The 18029-nt window shown below is 47.2% G+C and overlaps 1 protein-coding gene across 1 annotated transcript in view; it reads left to right on the top strand.

The window, feature by feature from the left end:
• The window catches only part of LOC119001097 (NACHT, LRR and PYD domains-containing protein 1-like), a 29679-nt gene extending 15211 nt beyond the window's left edge, over positions 1-14468 (top strand). The window contains exons 5-9 of the mRNA XM_037066289.1: positions 6892-7151; positions 7725-7850; positions 11729-11870; positions 13772-13816; positions 14236-14468. Of these exons, the coding sequence (XP_036922184.1) occupies positions 6892-7151; positions 7725-7850; positions 11729-11870; positions 13772-13816; positions 14236-14468 (806 nt within the window). The remainder of the gene's footprint in view (positions 1-6891; positions 7152-7724; positions 7851-11728; positions 11871-13771; positions 13817-14235) is intronic.
• Positions 14469-18029: the final 3561 nt, after the last annotated feature.

Raw genomic sequence — 18029 nt, 5'->3', positions numbered from 1 at the left:
AAAATGAAGGAGAGAATCCTAGAAGCAGCAAGGGATAAGGGGACAGTCACCTACAAAGGAGTACCCATCAGACTGTCAGTGGATTTCTCAAAAGAGACCTTACAGGGAAGAAGGGGCTGGAAAGAAGTATTCCAAGTCATGAAATCCAAAGACCTACAGCCAAGATTGCTTTATCCAGCAAAACTTTCATTTAGAATGGAAGGACAGATAAAGTGCTTCCCAGATAAGATTAATTTAAAGGATTCATCATCACCAAGCCCTTATTATATGAAATGCTAAAGGGACTTATCTAAGAAAAAGAAGATGAAAAATAGTAACAGTGAAAGGACAGCAAACACACAGTTATTAACAACCACACCTAAAACAAAAGCAAACCAAGAGGACAGCTAGATCAGGAGTGGAACCATAGAAATGAAGAACACATGGAGGGTTAGAAACAGGGGGGTGGGAGGGGGAGAAGGGGGAAGAAGGCACAGAAAATAGCATAGATGGTAGGTAGAAAATAGATAGGGGGGAGGGCGAGAATAGTGGGGGAAATATAGAATCTAAAGAACTTGAGACACGTGGTTATAAACTAAGGGGGGGAGAAGTGGGGGAGGGAGTGTGCGGGTGGAGGGGAATGAAGGAGGGGAATAGAACAACTGTAATGGTATAATCAATAAAATATATTTTAAAAAAACCACATGGTCATATCAATAGATGCGGAAAAAGCTTTTGATAAGGTACAACACCCATTTATGATAAAGGTACTCAGCAAAGTGGGAATAGAGGGAGCATTCCTCAATATAATAAAGGCCATATAGGAAAGACCTACAGCCAACATCATCCTCAATGGGCAAAAACTAAAAGCTTTTCCACTAAGATCAGGAACAAGACAAGGTTGTCCACTTTCACTACTTCTATTTAATATAGTATTGGAAGTTTTAGCCTCAGTGATCAGGCAAGAAAAGGAAATAAAAAGCATTCAAATTGGAAAGAAGGAAACAAAACTGTCATTGTTTGCAGATGACATGATAGTGTACATGGAAAATCCTATAGACTCTACAAAAAAACTGCTCGAACTAATAAATGAATTTGGCAAAACAGCAGGATACAAAGTCAATATCCAGAAATCAAAAGGCATTTTTGTATACCAACAATGAATCAGCAGAAACAGAAATCAAGAAAAAAAATCCTATTCGATATAGCAAAAACAAAAATAAAATATCTGGGAATAAATCTAACCAAGGAGGTAAAAGACCTGTATGCAGAAAATTACACAACACTGAAGAAAGAAATCAAGGAAGATACAAACAAATGGAAACATATACCGTGTTCATGGATTGGAAGAATTAACATCATCAAAAGGTCCATACTACCCAAAGCAATTTACAGATTCAATGCAATACCTATTGAAGTACCAGTGGCATATTTCACAGACATAGAACAAACAATTCAAAAATTTATATGGAACCATAAAAGCAGCTGCAATTTTGAGAAAGAAGAACAAAGTAGGAGGGATCACAATACCTGATATCAAACTGTATTATAAGGCCACTGTAATCAAAACAGCCTAGTACTGGCATAAAAACAGGCACATAGACCAATGGAACAGAATAGAGAGCCCAGAAATAAACCCAACTCTCTACAGTCAATTAATATTCAACAAAGGGGGCAGTAACATAAAATGGAATAAAGATAGCCTCTTCAACAAATGGTGTTGGGAGAACTGGACAACTACATGCAAAAAAATGAAACTCGAGCATCAACGTACACCATACACAAAAATAAATTCAAGGTGGATAAAAGACTTAAATATAAGCCGTGACACCATTGAAGTCCTAGAGGAGAACATTGGCAGGAAAATATCAGATATTTCACGCAGCAACATTTTTACTGATATGTCCCCTAGAGCAAGGATTATAAAAAAAAGAATAAACAAATGGGATCTGGTCAAAATAAAAAGCTTCTGGCCCTGGCTGGAGTAGCTCAGTGAATTGAGCGCAGGCCTGCGAACCAAACGATCGCGGTTTGATTCCCAGTCAGGGCACATGCCTGGGTTGCAGGCCAGTTCCCCGCAGGGGCCAGTTCCCAGCAGGGGATGCACGAGAAGCAACCATACATTGATGTTTCTCTTCCTCTCTCCTTCCCTTCCCCTCTAAAGATAAATAAATAAAAATAAATAAAAATAAAAAGCTTCTGCATGGCTAAAGAAAACAGCATTAAAATAAAAAGACAACCAACTGTATGGGAAAACGTATTTGCCAATGATACCTCAGACAAAGGTTTAATTTCCAAAATATACAAAGAACTCACACAACTTCACTCTAAGAAGACAACTAACCCAGTTAAAAAATGGGGAAAGGACTTGAACAGACACTTCTCCAAGGAGGAAATACAGAGGATCCAGAGACACATGAAGAGATGCTCAATATCACTTGCTATCAGAGAGATGCAAATTAAAAACACAATGAGATACCACTTTACACCGGTGAGAATGGCTATCATAAACAAAGCAATAAGCAAGAAAGGTTGGAGAGGGTATGGGGAAAAGGGGACTCTGGTCCACTGTTGGTGGGATTCCAGACTGGTACAACTATTATGGAAAACAGTATGGAATTTTCTCAGAAAACTAAAATTGGACTTGCCTTTTGACCCAGCAATTCCACTGCTAGGATTGTATCCTAAGAACCCTAAAACACCAATCCCAAAGAACATATGCACTCCAATATTCATAGCAGCACAATTTACAATAGGCAAGAGTTGGAAGCAACCTAGGTGCCCGTCAGTAAATGAACGGATCAAAAAACTATGGTACATATACACAATGGAATTTTATGCTGCAGAAAGAAAGAAGGAGCTCCTACCTTTTGCAACATCATGGATGGAACTGGAAAGCATTATGCTGAGTGAAATAAGCCAGGTGTTGAAGGACAAATACCATAAGATCTCACCTTTAACAGGAAGCTAAACGACAAAACAAACAAGCAAGCAAAATATAACCAAAGACACTGAGAGAACAGGCTGACAGTGACCAGAGGGGAGAGGGGAGAGAATTTCAGGGGAAATAGGGGAGGGATTTAGAGGAACATATATAAAGGATACATGGACAACAACTGAGAAGGGTGGAAATGGGAGGGAGGGGGGAGCACGGGGATGGGATGGGATGGGAGTAATAGACAGAAAACTCTACTTGAAAAATAATTAAATAAAAAATTGGGGAAAAAAGGCAAATGAACAGTTGAGACCTATATGATCCTATTAACAATTGACATCCCCAAAAATTAGTTTGAAAAGATTTTAAAGAAGGTGAAAAATAGACATTTGGAAACAAACTAAAACCAAGATAGCTCTCCACAAACAAATTCTTCTGAGAAAACTCTAAAGGATGTGTCTCAGGAAAAAGGAAAGTGATCCCACATGGAAGGTGTGAGGTGCGAGATGAAATGATCCGCCAATATACAGAGACACATCTGGAAACATCAGACCAAAGACTGAGGAAAGCAGCAATAACAACGTCTGATGTGTGGGAAATTTAGAGAGAGAACTAAAAGCCAACACCCACAGCAGGTAAGAGTACTAAAGTACCCAAAGTCCAAGTGTCATTCACAAGGAGGTGAAGGCGGCACTGCCCCTGCCCTCCTGGTTAAAATGCTGAACTCATCAGGAAAGAGGATTCTCCATTTTTTTGAGACTACAAGTGACCTGACAACAACACCCGGTGTTGCCCACACAGGAGAAACAGGGCCTGTGCCTGTGCCAGCATGGACGGGGTGGCTGGGGCAGTATCTCTGCTCCTCCCCCGGGGTGGGCAGCAGAGTCTGAGCCCATGGGCAGCAGGAGCTGTGTTGTGGGCAGGGGCTGCGGCTCAGGCTGTCCAGTCCAGGCCATGAGAGGCATCAGATGCACAGCCAGCCAGTGCTGACTGCCAGAGGCCTCATGCCTGTCAACCTAGTGACACAGTGAGATGGAGCTGATGCGGTTCCCCTGTCTATCAGGACTCAGACAGGAACTTTATTGAATTATGATAGAATGATTTATTAAACAATTCATGTTATAGCTTATGCCATTTGTAAGCACCCATATGATATGCATAGGTTAGGTAATAAAGGATAATATATTTCTATGTTTCATTTACAGTCATGCACCCATAACAGGCATTTGCTCAATGACAGACCACGTAGACAAGGGAGGCACTTTCTGAAGCCTAGCTGCGCAGCAGGCTCTACCATCTAGGTCTGTGCACACGCACTCTCCGAAGTTCACACAATGACAGAGTTGCCAAAAAGTGTGTTTCTCAGAGCCCGTCCCTCTGGTTCAGCAGTGTGTGTGATCTATAGCCTGATGTATTAATTATTCTGCCACTCCAGCACTTAAATATATTTAGTATCAGTTCTATGTACAGGCATTGATTTACTTCAGACTTTAAGTATACACTTTAAAATATTTTTAAATATATTGACTGAGTCCTCAGTCAAAGAATATATACATATGTAAGGACAACCATTCACAAACTAGTAGAAAAAAACAGATGAAAAACTAAACAAGCAAGGAGAGGCCCAGACCCAGAGGAAGCTCTTGTGTTGAGTCCACAAGGTCTAGCATCCAATTTAAGCTGCCCCTCAGGAGGAACAGAGGCCAGTCCCAAGGGGAGAGACTCGAGGGTCCAGGGTCACCTAGCTTCACAAACAGGGGAAGCTTCACTGGGGAAGATTAGCTAAAAAAGATTTGGGAGTAGACAGTGGGGAAGGAATCATGAGGTAGCTCAGAGGCTGTAGCAGTCCATTCACGTGGACAAGTCGAGGGGCAGGTGCTGAGGCCTCCGACAATGAGTTGACAGGTAACTTCCTCCCACCTGACCACCTATGGACTGATGAATAAGCCACCACAGACTGTGGTCAGAGTATAGGGCTCTCACCCCAGGCCTCTGGCTGGCTCATGACTTTGGGAAAAACACATTGCTTTACAGGTTTTAGTGTCCTCATCTGAAACGTGAGAACATTCCCCTTATGTGGAGAGAGAGGTGACCTCATCCACTGAGTGTCACCAAGGCAGCGCCAAGTGCACCACCTCTTAGAGAAGCAACTGCGCAAAATATGGCAACTCATACAAATGTTCTCATCCCTTCACACACTTTTCACATTGCTTGGGACTTTATCGATTCCTAGGTGCTACCCTAAGGGAAATAGACAGGTTCTCTGCAGAAACATGTGCATCGCAGGACTGTTTACCATGGCGCTCAGGTGGAAGCAACCTCAGGGCTGAAACGAGAAGGGAGCGGTGAGCCAGGGATGCTGCATCACCGGGAGGGATCATGTGCTGCAGTCCTTGGAAAGGTCTGCGGGGGCTCGTGACCATGCAAACCAGCGTGGGAAAGACAGGAGACAGCGCTCCTTGCTGTAATGGCGCCGTGGAGAGGTGCTGCTGCAGAGAAAGACTCACAGGACAGAGAAAGGCGGTAATGAGAGTTACACTCTTTGATGGGGTCAGAGGTGAGTGCTTCTGCATTCTGTCACATGGTGTACACCATTGTGGTCTCTTTTTCGTGAAAAATATAAGCAATGAATACAGTGGAATCTCAGTTCTTTAAGTTAATTTGTTCCAGAAGGCTGTTTGAAAAACAATTGTTTGAAAACTGAATGATTCCTAAGAGATTCATGATTGATCATACAGGTATGAACATGAAAGATTTATTGGGTTGAGAATTGAAGTTTTCTTGATATTTTCCCCATGAACACTTTGAGAAACTAACTGTTCAATATGGAGATGTTTGAGAAACGAGGTTTGAGAAAACTTACATGGCATTCTCCACAGTCACTCCTGGGATGAACAGCAATCAGCAGTGTTCCCATTGGTGCCCACGTAGACTGAAGGCTTGTGAGCCATCCTGGATGTGCCCTGGTTGCCCAGAAACCTCCCACATTGCAGCAGTTGCCAGGCAATACAGGGATGGAGCCAGGAATCCTGACACCTGGACCAGTGGCTATCTCACTACCAGCCATCATCTCTTAAGTCTCCAGTGGCGTCAATGTTCGTACCTGGTGCACTGGTCAGAGATCTTATCTCCAGTCAAAGAAAACACACCTGCCTGATTGATGCACAAGAGGAATGTTTAAGGAGAATATTGAGTAGTTCATAGAAATAGCAAATGATTGGGCAAACTGTCTTAAAGGGAAAACTAGGCAGTGAATAAAAGCACTGGGAGGTCAAAGCTGTCACAAGTAAAATGGGGAGACATCTGCTGCAGACACAGCCCCTGCAAATCCCTCCTGCCACTGTGGCTACTGGACCCTTGAATCCATGCCTGATGCCAAAGAACCTCTGTCTTGTTCCCACCTCCAGATCAAGGTCCTGGTTAGGAGCATCCACTTAGTCAAGTCCTGATCACACACCTGCATCATTGCTTCCTGGGAGCAGCAGCTTCCCAAGTGGAAGACCAAGGTTGAGTCCTGCCTAGACCCACACAATGAGGGCAAAGGAGGTTCTTTCACAAAGAGAAGGATCTGAAGGGTTCATGACAGACATTCCACAAAGGTACACTACCCATGTGCACTCCATTCCCCACTGTACTTTCTACTTACTGTTCTCTACCTGTGAAAAGTCAGGCCTGCAAGCTTCACTCAACAGACCTCATTGTTCCAGAATCCAGCACAGGTAACCATCAGTCAATATATTTCTCAAATCAAAGACCAAGGCTGAGTATAGGTTTAGACTGAGTACCTTCTGGAGGTGCTCCCTCTCTAGAGAACCTGTACCAGCAGCTCCAATAAAACCCAGGCCCAGGCCTGCTGGCTCTCCTAGCTGGGTCCCTCAGGGAGGCCACTGAGCCTGCACCTGAAGACCACACTGCCCCTGCATAGCCTGACTCCATGAGGGCATTAAATCCTTGTTTCTCAAATTCATTCTTTTCAGGAAAAAATGTGGACAAATCCTGGTTCCAAGTGGCCCACATGAAAGAGGAGGGGATAGTCCTGGAGAAGCCAACCAGGGTGGAGCCACACTACGTAGTCCTGGAGAACCCCAGCTTCTCCCCCATCGGAGTTCTACCGAGAAAGTTTCACGCTGCCCTGCACATTCCCATCACCTCCAATGTGCTGCTCTACCATCACCTCCAGCATGAGGACGTCACCTTCCACCTCTACCTGATTCCCAATGACTGCTCCATTCGCAAGGTGGCACCAAACCAGAAAGGCCAGGCCAGGGTGGGCTGACAGAGACATGAGAGACACCCACACAGCCCCCCTAGATGGGTCAATGGGACATAAGGATCAACCTCTTAAGAGCAGGAAAATTTAAAGAGATGAGCAATCCTGCCTCTCCTTAGCCATGGACTGGACTCCTGGGCCCCTAAGGCCTCCCCCAGCCAGGTTCACTGCTCCCTCACTCACCATGGGCACATCACTCATCAGTTGTCACTCACACTTCATCAGCCCCTTTCCAGGGGTCAGAGGATGGGAGGGTTCCACACCCAGAACTGTCCTCTTCTTCCATTCTCATTTCTTAGTTTTACCCAAATCAGATCCCACACATGGCTGAGGCAAACTGTGGGTCTCCACGATTGGCAGTCACGTGGGAGGGAGTGCAGGTCACCAGGGCATCAGCATGCCATGGAGGGTGTAGCCTCTTCCATACACAGAAATGTGTGGAAGCACCACCTCACTTTGCTTGGACAAGATTCCACAGGGCAGACTCTCTGAGCCAGATCCAGACCATAGTCTCTAATCAGTGTTCTGTGTGCTCCTTAGGCCATAGATGATGAAGAAAAGAAATTCCAGTTTGTGCGACTACACAAGCCGCCCCCAATGATACCGGTCTACATGGGCTCCCGATACACCGTGTCTGGTTCAGAGGAGATGGAAATCATCCCTCAGGTGAGCAGCCCCAATGTTCCCCCTCCCTGAGGTCAGAGGTCATGCTTGGGAAAAGCTCTGAGGCAGGTCTCAGGGCTTTCCCAGGACAGGCCCAGTTGGGGTACAGCTGACAGCAAGTGGGGTTTGGGTGAGAGGGAAGGCTTCAAAGATAGAGAGAAAGACAGCTGGTAGGGGTGAGGGTCACCTTCAGGGCAGGGACAATGACTGAGAAGTGTGGGGCTACAGGGTGTCGATGCTCTCCAAGTTCAAGCACCAGGAACACAGCTGGAGTGAACATACCAGGTTTGTTCTCATCACAGCCTGAGAACAGGCACCAGTGGGAACCGTGGGCCTCTCAGGACAGGGTCTCAGAAAGAACCTATTTGTGATTTGGGATGTGGCTGGGTAACCTGGGGGGAGATCCAAGGAAATGGAGGTTTGTTCTCAATCTGGTGTTGTCAGAGGGTGGGGAAATTCAGTCACTGGGAACCTCAGTGACTTTGTCTCTGGGGAGAGCAGACTCAGCCAGCACAAACCATAATTTATGAAGCAGCAGTCACGAGTGCAGAGGGGCAGGATGGTGTTTGGCATTTTGTGGGCTGCCTGGCACCCTGTCTGAAAGGAACACTGGCGATTGTGTGTGTCCAACAGGAGGACAGCACGGCTGAGGTGGCAGCGCAGATGCATTTATCACAACACTGAGGTCCAGCATCAGACCAGTTGGTGGACCTCAGGGCCTGCCTTTGTCCTCTCTCAGTCTCCCCTTCTCACCAGAGGCAGAGGTGGTCAGGACACTGGACACTCAGCCATGATGTCCCCGTTGTCACCACAGCCCAAACTGTGCTGCTCAGGGTGAGAACATCCACTGAAGGACAGCCTGTAGCAGACCTAGCGTCAACTTCTATATCCACAAATCAGCAAATGTAATACTGATTACAGTATTTTCACTCCTAACTTCTTATCACCTATTCTTACTCAGCAGGCAGAGGCATCTGTGTGTAACTAAATCAGCTCTCGTTTCACAAATCAGACCCTCTAAGACACTGTCATTGCACTTGGAACAAAATCCAAACTCCACACCTGGGCAACATGGTCGATGGGCCCCAGGGAACCGCTGTCTGCTGTGTGACCACCGTCCACCTCCTCTCTTTGCTGCAGTCATGCAGCTCTGCCACACTGACCTCCAATTTGCCACATAGAGGTATCAAGGGTGCCTGCTCCTTTCTGCCAATAAAAGCCAATAAAATGGGGTCGCTTTACAACCTAAAAGTGAATTTACAAATATATGTTGGCAATACTACCTGGTAGCAAAATATACCTTATCTGTAACATACATAAAAAGACATCACAATGATACAAAGCAAAAGAAAAATTATAGATTCAAATATGTTTTCTGGCAGAAGCATTAAGTCAAGGTTTTGTTTTGTGGCCAAAGTTTTTTGTGCTGTAGGAATTTCTTTAAAGCTTTCTTTGAAATCCTCTGAAGAAGGCATTCTATTGTCTCTGGCAGGTTTGAAATCCTCTACTTTAAGGATTCTTCTTAAGATCGTCTTACGAACAAGCACAAAGAAAGGAAACTGGAAAGCAAGTGTGCACGATGAATTTGGAAGCCTCCGAAAGTGCAGTGTCCCCCAAAGGCCTGAGTGTTAAAAGGGGCAGATTTTACTGGGGGAGAAGGGAAAGCCCGAGGATAAAAGGGTGCATGCCCTTGTGGAAACAGAGAATGTGGGCGAGAAGAAGAAATGGAGCAGCGGGTGGCTGGTGTGTCAGGCTGAGGTGGAGGTGGGAAGCAAGGAGTCTTCTGAGGGTCTTCAGTAGACCTGGCTTTGATTCCCAGGTACAAGGGAAGAGGAAATGGTTTCCCCTGACTCCTGTTTGGTTCCAGTTCCACAAGCGCTGGTTTTCTTTTCTCATTTATCAAGGCATTTCCCCAGTTAACAGTAATTTTTTAAAAAGGAATAGTAGTGTCTTGATTTNACAGATGTCCCCCCGCCAGAACCCTTCTTGTCTCTCAGGTCCCAGCTCAGGTGGGGCCTCCTCAGAGACACCTCCACAGACCACCCACATGGCCTGGTGTGTTTCCCCACTGTGCTTTATGGTTTTGGTCTCTATTTCTTTAATTATTTATGTAGGTCTCAACCCACCAGGGTGTCATCATCCCAAGGGCAGGGCCTATCTGTCTTGTTCAGTGACCCTCCCAACTGCAGCCAGCATGTAGCTGGCAGTGGGTAAACGTTTGTTGAGTGACTGAGTCACGTCTCTCCTCCCTTGTTAACGACTGACACAGCAGGAAACTGTGAGGCGTTCATCCCTGGATTCATGTGTCCCCACTGAAAGGACACACATCACTCCCTCAGTCAAAAGGTTATTGCTACAGGACAGGCAGGAGCTGATGGAGGCTTGACTAGGAAGGCAGCAGTGCAGATGAAGATAAGTTGGTGGATTCTGGGACATGTTGGAGGTAGAGTCAACAGGACTTGGTGATGGGAGAGAAAGGTAGGAGTTAGGGAGGATGCCTAAAACTGGAACATGAGTGCCCGGTGGGTGGTATGACGTGTGCACTGGCTCGCAGTGCCCGCAGCATCATGCATGAGACAAATTCACACGGACTACCAAGTCCTGTGGAAGAAAAGAGATGATACAGCTACTCTCTAGGTGGGGGAGCGCCTCCAAGCAGCCTGGCAACTCTCTCAAGGGAAGAGCGTGCCAATATGTGCCTAGACAGGCTTTTATTGTTTTTTTTTTTTTGCACAGGAGTTCAGGTACAACTTATTAATCATTGTCAGGCAGTAAACAGTAGATAGTATACAAAGAACCATTAGGGCTTCTTCCACGTCAGGGTCTATCAGCTAAAAGGCTTTGGGAACATAAACTCATTTTCTGCTCGGGCCTTTATCATTTAACTAAAAACATGCTTAGCAAAGGAGGCTTCACAGGATTGTTAGAAATTCTTTCTTTTGTCAGATCACCCCGGACCCCGCTCTAGCTGGTAAAGGGACTGCACTGCCTTCCCCATCACAGGTTTTCAGGCTTAAGTGGATTAGAGCCAGGAAGCGCTTCTCCCAGAGGACATGGCGACTGGGCTATGTCAGAATAGACAGGGGGCGAGGGTCCATCCCTCCCTCTTTGTTGCAGTCCCCCGAGTCCTTCCATGATGGCCTCCCAAAAGATCATGTCTGGCCTAGGTTGCCCCTCCTCTGTGGGGTCTCGCTCGTCTCTGACTACCTGACCATGCCCTAGGGGCAGGAAGATCAACCTCAGGCAGTGTTTGCTACCCGAGACAAGCTTTGTCTCCTTGTGGCTCGCATTCTGGAGGTTGCTCACTCAGTCTTAGCCATGGGAGATGGTTACAATTCCTGAAACCAGGCAGAGCAGTTCCCAACAGTGGTGGTGTCATTTAATGAGTATGGGAAATTGGGGAGGAGGAGTGTTTGGGAGACAGTTGGGAATCAAAAGTCTGTCTTGAATGGGGTTTAGAAAAGGGGAAGGATATAAATTTTCTCTTGGTTCAAAGTGGGTCAAGCTTAGGATCCATCGAGAAGACAGGCTGTGGGTTGGAGAAATGAGGATTTGGGGTCAAGATGCAGGAGGAGGAGGGAGAAGGATCTGGTTTGGGATGTGTGAGCACTACACTGTGGATGAGTTCTGACTCATCCATGGGGCACCCAGCTGTGTCCTTTCTTCTGGGTCAGAATTTGTGGAAAAGGAGGAAAAGAGCAGAGAGAGCATGACCTGGTGATTAATTTTACTACAGAACATTCAAGGGTTATGGCTAGGGTTAGAGTTAGGGTCGGGTTAGGGTTCCCATGGAGCTGAGCAGGGCCACGAAGGTGCCAGGTGGGAGGAAACCTCACTGGCAGGATGCATGGCGGCCTCTCACATGATATCTCCTCCCACAGGAACTGGAGCTCTGCTGTCGGAGCCCTGGGAAAGCCCAGCTCTTTTCTGAGTTCTACGTTGGCCATTCAAGGTCAAGTATTAGGCTGTACTCAAGACACAAGGAAGAAGGAACTCTGGTGTGGGAGGCCTTGGTGAAATCAGGTAAAGTCAAGACAAGTATAGGGAGCACAGAAGGTCTGTTACAGAATATGTGTGTGTGTGTGTGTGTGTGTGTGTGTGTGTGTGTGTGTGAGAGAGAGAGAGAGAGAGAGAGAGAGAGAGAGAGAGAGACTCTGTATTATCTCGACTTGCTGATGAGACTAGCCCAGAGAAGTTAGTCTTTCTACTTACATAACACCTGTATGACTGGAATTTGAATGCAAGTTAATCTGATTCTAAACTCCATTCCCTTCCCCATGCACCTTCACGTCTCCACACTGCCCTGTAATGACAGAGTTAGACATCAGCAAGGCCTGTGGTAATTTTTCTCATAATGGATTGGGTGTGAGCTGAAGCAATAAGTAGATGATAATATGATTGTATGAATTAAGCCAATTTTGACAATAGCAAATACTCTACCCTGTGTCATTAAGCTTTCTTCAAGGTAGACAAAGGAGAATTGAATAATGAATTTTCAGGGATGAATGACAACTTATAGTTTTGTAGATGAGCACTAATACCCTCAAGAACCAAAATCCCCTAAACATTCCTTGAAGGGACAGCTAACACCTGTCTACTGTAGTTATAAGTTGGATCTGCCTCCTGAGCTGCCACAACAGCTTCCCCATGTGGAGAAAGGGAACGGGTTTTCCTCAGTCTCACTTGGGCACAATCACAGGTGTGCACGAAGCAGCCCCAGTGTCAGACCTCCTCGGTGTGAATCCCACTCTGGCACTTACTTGCTGGGTGATTTGGGAGAAATTACTTAACTCATTTGAGTCTCCTGTTCCTCATTTGTAAAATGCAGACCATACTACCTAACTTGTATAATTGCAGAAAAAAAATTAAACTACTAATGTATGTTCTCATCTCATGAATCAGTCCTTAATATAGCAGTATGGTTATTTTCTCTCACATTAAGCCAGTCTCTTCCTCTCTTCAGTCTTAATTCTGCCCTGTACAGCTGACAGGGGCTCTACCCCATCTCCAGGGTGAAGACGTTCAGATATGGTACTTGAAGACTATAGTGGCCTCCCTTAAATTTTTCCTGTGCCAGTCGAACACCACTAGTCCCTTCCATCATTCCTCTTACAGTTTAGTTTTTCAAAACTTTGCCATCCCAGTCACCTTGCTCAGCAGATGTGTCCCTTTGAGGATGAGTCAGGATGGACTCTAAGACCATCCAGTGAGCATGAAGGACATGGAACTCCCCCCTCCCTCCATCCACAGCGACCCAAGTGCTCCCAGCACCGCAGCCAGAGCTCCCCTGTGCTTAACTTCCCCTCCCACACTGTCCACTCACACGGAACTTGGGTGACCCAAACTCCCATGTGGTTTCCACAGGAGCTGCTGTGGACTCCCCCTTCTTTTCCTCTGCAAGTAATTGTTACACCCTTCATTCATTGTTACTGTTGTTGTTTTCTTTTCCCATTGAAATTTACCCATTACTCTGAGTGCAAAGATTTTCTTGATCTTGATTCTGACATCAAATCCAAAATAAACAGTGTGAGTCTAGAAGGCCAGACAAAGAGAACAAGGTCAACTTCCAATTGGAAAATGAGATCTCACAGTTGAAGCTCTCTATCCACTGAGGACTCAGTTATTCATCCCCCAGGGTACCATCCAGCCCAAGAATGAAGTAACACATGTCTACAGTGTTCAGGTAGAAATTAATAACTCTCACTGTCCCTCTGATCATAGCTTCTGGGCCTCAGTTTCCCCACATACATGAGGAATGGACTCACCTGCAACCCTTACCCTAAATGTTGTTAAAATGAGTCTGTAACTTGTTCTAAGAACCCAATAAACTCAGCAGTAAGACATGTGTCACAGTTTCAAACCTTCTCATTTGTGTTAACAACTACCACTGTCACAGAAGCTACTTCCAGTCTGTTTTCCTCCAGGAGACCTCATACCTGAAGCTACTCTGATCCCTCCACACCATACAGGTCAGTAGCAGCTGTTGGAGACCACAGGAGCCATGGCTGGTCTAGGGTGTGCTCTCTGCTCCTGGAGGGGAGGGAGGAGAGAAAGGAAGGAACTCTGTCATTGCAGACTTTACAAGGGATCATGACTTGGTGTGTGCCCCAGGCAAAGCCCTTCCCCATCCTCCTTATTCTTGTCCATGGAGCCATGACATCTTCCACAGAACAAGCTCCAATGCCTCCATCATGAACCCAACTCCACACCCAGCTCCAGCAGAAGGCTGGGCTGGAAGCTGACCTGAACGGGGCAGAGGGGCCTCTCTGGTGGTCCATGTTTTCACAGGGTGGGGGTACCCAGGGAGGCAGAAAAGGTGAGTGCAGAGTTAGAGGTGGGGAATCAGAAGTAGAGGCTGCAGTGGAAGCTCTTCTTCATTTGCTGCCAACATCACCTTCATCCCCAGGGACCCCAGCTCAGCTGCACTTTGTGGATTGGCATCGGGAGCAGCTGGTGGCTCAAGTGAGTTCAGTGGACCAAGTTCTGGACAAGCTACATGGACAAATGCTAAGTGACGAACAGTATCAAAAGGTACAGGCTGACCACACCAGTCCAGACAAGATGAGGATGCTGTTCAGCTTTAGCAGCTCCTGGAACAAGATAAATTCTACCAAGCCCTGAAGGAGTCTGACCCTCACCTGATAATGGATATCTGGGAAAGGCAGGGCCATGGAGGAGAACCAGGAGGGCTCCTGACCTGACTGTGAGTCCTGACTCTCCTGACTGCTCTTTGGGTCTCTGTTTCTTCACCTCTAAACAAGCTGCCCTCTGACTTGCCTTCTATTATGAAGATATTGAACATCGGTGATGCCTTTGCTGGGCATTACATGTCCATGCCCAGGATGACCCCATGGCCACCCAGACTGCATCCCTTGGCTTCCACAGGCCAGAGGTCCAGGTGGGATGGCAGCATCTCAGGAATGTGCCTGTGCAGCTGACAGGACACCTGCAAACCTTGTAGAAGCCTCACCCACGCTCCCCATCCAGCTCACAGCCAGGCTGAGAGCCCTCTCTGTGCCACTGAGAAGCAGGAAGGATGAGGGGAAAGTGGAGCTGGTACCTCTGCTGGAGACACACCATGGAAATGGACATCTTGGGGGTTTTAGATGCCTTGTACATAGAGGAAAAACATATTTTTTATTTGTCAATGTTGAGCTTGGATTTTCTTTTAGTTCAAAGTTTGCTGTGTTGTTTTTGAAGTTTGGATGGATTCCCAGAGCCAGGGGAGGGTAAAGAATGCCTCAGGGGGAATGGCGTCTCAGCCTTAGTTCAATGCCTTCTTCTTCTGTGCACAGTGATTCCATGTCCTTGCAGCTGTGTTAGGCACCTCTGCCTGGTGCTCCTGGAGCACCCTGTGTCCTCCACCCCATCAGAACACTCAGCATGCGTCATTGTCCCGACAGCTTTTCTCCTGGTCTCTCCCCACTAGATGGTAAGCATCCTGAGGACAGGAACCATGTCTAAGCAGGTTATTGCCAGTGTCTAGGGCAGTCCCTGGCACGCAGTGGGTGTTAAGTGAGGGTTTATGAATAGGTAAATGATAAAGGGACATTCCCCAAATATATCTTCTAATTCCCTTCCTGGCTTCTAAGTGTCTTTGAAATTCAAAGACACATCTGAGTAATATTTCCCCCATTAGTAGGTCACCCCTTTGGCCCCAGTGAATCAGTAATCTTAGAATTAAACCCATTGGTACTGAGTCACTTGTACCAATGTTGTTCTCAACTGGTGAGAGCAAAGCCCCACTCAGTGTACCCCATCACAATACACAGCAGCCAAGTTGGTCATTCCTCCCTCCCCGCTTTGTCCCCCTCTGTCCTCAGAGTCACTTCTCCTGCCATCTACCTGGGCCTCACCCGCTTTCCATACCCTCCATCGCACAGCCTGAGGTATCCATTCTATGGCCTCCCCGACTATGATGCTTGTTATGAGGGTGAAATGAGATACATGTATGAGCTCGGATCAGTGTTCAGCTCCAGGAGAGTACGTCGTGAGCAATAGGCATCATCTTTTGGTTTCACTGCTCACTGGGTCAGTGCAGGACACCCGTGCTTAAAGAGAATGTTCTTTTCCTGAGATTCAGGGAGCTGTGGCTGCTTTCTGGTCCCAGGTGGGATAGGCCTGTGCAGAAGTGAAAATACTGCCAGGACTCTGCACCCAAGGCTCTGGCGCTCCTCCTCCAAGGACAAGGAAGCGGCACAATGAACTTGCTCTTTGAATGTAATCCAGACCAGCTGCCCCGTGGGCGGTTTTCTGCTGCATGTGGCAGGTACATGACTGCATTCTGAATTTGAAGTCCTCAGCTCCAGTGTTATTAAGAGGAAAAAAGATATGCCAGTATGTCACAGCTTGTTTCTTCACCAAACAGCCAGAGCCCTCCTTTAAGTCCGGGAGAAGCATGGAAGAACATTCTCAAGACAAACATTTGTTCCTCTCGCCTTGCACTGGGCATCACATTGAAAGCACAGAGCCCACTTATGGGTTTTAGTTTACTTCATTCTCAAGGTCAAATCCAGATCCTCCTGGAGGAAGCTCTGCTCTTCTGCACAGGAAGCTAATGGTGGGGCCTGGTTGCTTGGGGCCTGTCCAGACACTGTCCTCCAAGTTTTATCTCCCACCTGGGGCTGTGATGGTTGTTGGGGCCACAGGTTCACAGGGTCATGACAGGCAGGATGCCTGGGGTCAGCCTCCCCTTCCTGCCCTGTCACCTCTAAGTGAAGCAGGTCAGTGAGAAGCTAGAAAAATTCCTTGACAGTGGAATGAGGGAAACAGAGAGAAAACAGTTAAATGAACAGCTGAGCAATTAAAGCCAGGTAAGAAATCCCAAGTCCCTACCAACCCTAACCAAAGTCACTTAGGAACAGGTGGTTCACATCTCGCTTCTCCAACTAGACACTGGGCAGCTGAAGTCTCCCTAACAGAAACACCCAGAATGATGTTTGACCCACTATCCGGGCCCTGTGGCCCAGTCCAGCTGACATAAACTTATCATCACGAACTCTATGATGACAGGTACCACTATCACCCTCATGTCACAGATAAATGGAGGCAGAGAGATGGTAAGTGTTGTCTCCAAATTCTCAGAGGAACTAAGTGGTGGACTTGGGATTCACCCTCTGGCAGCTGACCCCAGAGCCCGCCCTCCTGCCCACCCCCAAGGCCTCTGTGAGGAAAAGGACCCTCTGTCACTGCAAACAGGGAAATGCAAATCCACCTGGGAGCATGCTGGGGCTGCTGTGATCCTGCTCTCTAGGGGCCCAGAAGAGGAATCTGAAACCAGGTCATTATTTCTTACTGTCAGACCCACTACAACTGTTAAACCAGGGGCTTCCAGTCCTCTGTGTGGGCCTGAGTCATTATTTCATTACATGCCCTGTGGCACCCACTGAACTCCAAGAAGGTCTGATTGTCTCTTCCTGGTGGGATGCAGCCAGTTGCTGTCTTCAGGAGCTGTGTTCTGCCCCCTGGTGAGCATCTGTGCCAACACTTTACACCAGAGCCTGACAGAAATGACAGCAGTGTCAGGACCAGGCCCATGCATCCCACAGTGTGGGACCCACGTCCTCCTGCCCCATATTAGCCACTCCCCAGGGCAGCTGACAGTGGGACTGTCCACTTCCTTCAGAGGAACCACCCCCCTCACCTCTGATGACAGGAGCAAGAGTGTCTGGGGACTGGGTCCCTTCAGCAGAGACTTGAGTCTGTTGTTCTGCACGACCAAAGTGGGCTGTGCAGGCCCAGGCATCCCTGAAATGGGGTGGCCGAGGGAAAGCCTGGCTCTGAGGGTGGTGTGTGTGTGGTGCTCGTGTGTGGTGATGGTGTGTGTGTGTGTGTGACAGGAAGCCAGGAGTGTAGCGGACACCTCCTGAGAAGCCAGCCCAGCTTTCCCTCCTTTTCCAGGACACCCCATGCCCTCCATAGACTAAGTAGTAGCAGGAATAGCCATGTTTACACAGCTGACCCTTTTCCCCTAACCACGGAGAGGTTAGCAGGGGCCAGTTTCTGGGAATAACAGAGTCAGCCAGCTTCCAAGAGGAAAGAACATGAAGGAAACCACTGGGTGAATAGAAACAGGGATGAAGGATGGACACCATGGGCACCTGGAATGCCCCATCTTTCAACTGCTACTTCCACTGAGTTGCCAAAGTCACAATTCATCTGTACTCTTGAGTTCCATGGACA

Source organism: Sturnira hondurensis, unplaced genomic scaffold, assembly GCF_014824575.4.
Source record: "Sturnira hondurensis isolate 20B ecotype Veracruz unplaced genomic scaffold, ASM1482457v3 Scaffold0016587, whole genome shotgun sequence".
NCBI classification, from domain to species: domain Eukaryota; kingdom Metazoa; phylum Chordata; class Mammalia; order Chiroptera; family Phyllostomidae; genus Sturnira; species Sturnira hondurensis.
This window is presented reverse-complemented; position numbering and strand designations above follow the sequence as displayed.